The sequence below is a fragment of the Octodon degus genome, unplaced genomic scaffold (assembly GCF_000260255.1).
Source record: "Octodon degus isolate 3935 unplaced genomic scaffold, OctDeg1.0 scaffold00050, whole genome shotgun sequence".
Taxonomy (NCBI): Eukaryota; Metazoa; Chordata; class Mammalia; order Rodentia; family Octodontidae; genus Octodon; species Octodon degus.
This window is the reverse complement of record NW_004524626.1, coordinates 6,253,826-6,256,748: the sequence shown is the minus strand read 5'-3', so window position 1 is coordinate 6,256,748 and position 2,923 is coordinate 6,253,826. Positions and strand designations below refer to the sequence as shown.

The window sequence follows — 2,923 nt, the reverse complement described above, 5'->3', positions numbered from 1 at the left end:
GCTTACTGAGGGGGCTAGAGGTGCCAACAGCTCTGGGGCCCGGGCTGCGTGCCAGGGCAGGGCCACCCACAAGGCTGAGCCAAGGGCACAGGGCAGAGCTTCTATGGGAGGTGGGGCCCCTTCTCAGGCCTGTGTGGTGGGTTGGGGCGGTCTTGGCGCCAGGCCTACACAGCAGACCTGGCAAACACCCCAGGTGTCTGCAGCAGCCCAGGCCTGACTTCTGTGACCTTTGTGCCCTCCCCATCATGGCCAGCACTCTGCACCCCATGCACTGTTGCTGAGCTTCAGTTAGTGAGGATAACCTGGACACCCAGTCCAAAGAGGTTCCCAGGACTCAATTCAAAGGGTACATGGAGTACTCCAGAGGAGCCCAGGGGAAGTCCCAACACCATCACCGCAAGCTGGAGTGACGAAAATGGTACACACAGGTTAGGATTCCCCATCTTTAATAGGGGGATGGGGGCCGGGGCAGCTCTTCTGGGTGAGCTGGTTGGTGCAGGCAGGTCTCCAAGGAAGGCTCTGCAGGGCAGGGGGCAGTGGGTGCCTGTCAGGATACCCAGACAGGTGACAGACCCCCTGGCCACCAGGCCTGAAGACATGCTGCACTGCCCCCTGGTGGCCATCCCAGCAAGCATGATTCCAAGGTTTGCAGACCACCCCCAAAAGGGGCAGGCCACGGAGCTGGCTCCACTTGTGCCTGGCCTGGCCTGTTTCCCTGGGGATGAAGGGTACACACCGCCTACTCAAGGGCCTTCACCAGGGCCTCGTTGGCCTCAATTCGGATTTGGATCTCTGCACGCGCAGCCTCATCTGCAGCCCCTGAGAGTTCGGACTGTGCCTTCTCCAGATTCGCCCTGGCTGTCTGCAAGGGGTGGGTACAGAGTAAAGGATGGCCAGAGACCCTAAGCCCAGCACCTCCCCTCACACTGAATGCCCTCCCCAGCAGTCAGGGAATTTTGGACTGCTCTTGCCAGTTCTAAGCCTGTCTCTCCACTGACACTCACCCCCAGGTCTAACATGTCCAGTGTCACAGCCTCTTCAGCCAGTAACTGGACGGAGGAGTCAGCGTTCACTGTGACAGATCCACTGCTCACTGCAGAGGGACAGCAGAGACAGCCTGAGTCCTTGTCCATGCTGCATCTATGCAAGATCTCAGTGCCCACCCCAGCCTAGAGCTCTCAACACCCAAGTGTGCAAAGAGCTACCAGCCCAGAAAAACCCCACACACTAACCATAGGGCCCAGCACATGTGGTGGGGTGGAGAGGGAAAAACTCTCCAATGGAAAATAGAACAGGTGAGAAGGAGAGAAACACTGAGAACACCTTTGGGACCATAGAGTCACTCCCTGGACGCACTAGCCCATGAAGTGAGCCTAGGTCAGGAGAAAAAGATCAGAGTAAGCTGGGTTCAAATCCCACTCCTTTCCACACAGATGAGCCTTCTCAGACCTGGCTTTCCCCCCCCCCACCTTGGATACTGGAAATCAAACCAGGGCCTGTGCACTAAGCTGTATTCCCAGCCTTTTTAAAATTTTAAGTTTTTTGTTATCTGGGATCCAACTTAGGATCTTGTACTTGCCAGGCAGGTGCTTATGACACTGAGCTATATCACTGGTCCAAGATGGGTTGTGCTAAATTGCCCAGCTTGAGCTCAAACTTGCTGTCTTTCTGCCTTGTCCTCCTGAACAGCTGGGATGACATCTGTGCCCAGGCCCTTAAGTGAACCATCTCTCCCGAGCTGCCTGTTGCCTGCTAGTGTCATCACCATCCCAAACCTACCATACACTGATTCAAAGCAAAGTGAATTGGTTGCTTTTGGCTGTTTCCCAGATGACCACTTGTCTGTGCCCAGCCCTGTGGAAAGAGTGGGCCCTCAGTGGATCCCACCAGACTAACCAAAGTACTTAGTTGTGCTGCCATCTTCAGCGTGGACCACAACCAGTCCCGGTCGTAGGACCTGTAGAGTGGGCACGTGGGACGCCAGGATGCCAAAGGCTCCAGTCAGTGTGGGCACATCCACCTGCCGCACGTTGGCACCATTGAAGAACACCTGCGGGGGAGAGGGGAATGAGGACGCCAACGCTGTAGCTGTTGGCCTGCCCCACAGCCACTAGGGGCTCAGTCTTTCCTGTGAAATTGGGTCCAGGCAGAACTTAGCCGGGGCAGTTGTTTCCTTCATCTTTTATCTGCAAAATGGGAATACCAGCACATGGAACTGTGCCACTCCCCAGAGACACCAGCAAAAGGCATTTTAGCAGAGAGTACCAGACAATGTATCTACACAAGTGCCTTGGACAAAGAGCAGTGTATAGCCAGACATAAGGCGGTCATGAGGATGGGTTCCCGGTGGAAGTCTGTGGGCTGTTTGTCTCTAATCCTGCCCCGCCCCATCCCGAAGTGCAAGCCCGGCGTTCAGTGACCCTAAGGGACCTCAGGACTCCACAGCTGGGGGAGATGCGATGTCAGGGAAAGGGGTTTGGTCATCAGGGCATACACGGCAGCTCGAGTTCCAGGAGCCCCAAGTGTCGCCCAAGAATCCTACGACTGTGGGCTGGGAAGATGGAGGCGCCTCGTCCTCGGGACCGTACGCGCGGGCCGGGCGGGGAAGAGGCCACAGGGGATGCTGGCGACCTGAGGTGGGAGCTGAGGCTACGACGCAGGGTCCGGACCTGAGTGGGAGAGGCGAAGGTGAAGGACATCTGGCCCGGACCGGCAGCGGGAGCCGGGGCAGCGGCAGCTTCGGCATAGGCACGCGCCTGGCGTACCAGGCGGCCCAGACCCGGGCGGCGGAGCAGTGCGGCGGGCAGCATGGAAGAGGCGGCGGACGAACGACGGGGAGAGCAAACACAGGACTCAGGCGGGAGCAGCGGCCTGGAGGGCGAGGAGGACGACGCGCGAGGTATTCTGGGAAGCGCTGTCCTCG

At 58.1% G+C, this 2,923-nt stretch overlaps 1 protein-coding gene across 2 annotated transcripts; it reads right to left on the bottom strand.

The window, feature by feature from the left end:
* Positions 1-429: 429 nt before the first annotated feature.
* Atp5f1d (ATP synthase F1 subunit delta) lies at positions 430-2,923 on the bottom strand. Of its 2 annotated transcripts, XM_023716833.1 has the most exons (5): positions 2,670-2,923; positions 1,897-2,050; positions 1,005-1,093; positions 737-862; positions 430-519 (listed from the first exon to the last, which is right to left on the bottom strand). In XM_023716833.1, exons 1-4 carry the CDS (start codon positions 2,808-2,810, stop codon positions 740-742), a joined length of 507 nt encoding a protein of 168 aa, XP_023572601.1. In that variant the 5' UTR covers positions 2,811-2,923; the 3' UTR covers positions 430-519; positions 737-739. The 2 variants fall into 2 exon arrangements, with proteins under 2 accessions (XP_023572601.1, XP_004632728.1); XM_004632671.2 differs by having other exon boundaries at positions 430-862; positions 2,670-2,922.

What these genes read in the sequence shown, in the direction of transcription:
- Atp5f1d (XM_023716833.1), bottom strand. Translation starts at nt 2,810, where the DNA reads ATGCTGCCCGCCGCACTGCTCCGCCGCCCGGGTCTGGGCCGCCTGGTA. An exon ending in CCTTCGCCTCTCCCACTCAG is followed by an intron (nt 2,051 to 2,669) that starts GTCCGGACCCTG and finishes TCTCCCCCGCAG; the next exon opens with GTGTTCTTCAATGGTGCCAA. An exon ending in TGGACATGTTAGACCTGGGG is followed by an intron (nt 863 to 1,004) that starts GTGAGTGTCAGT and finishes CACCCCTTGCAG; the next exon opens with ACAGCCAGGGCGAATCTGGA.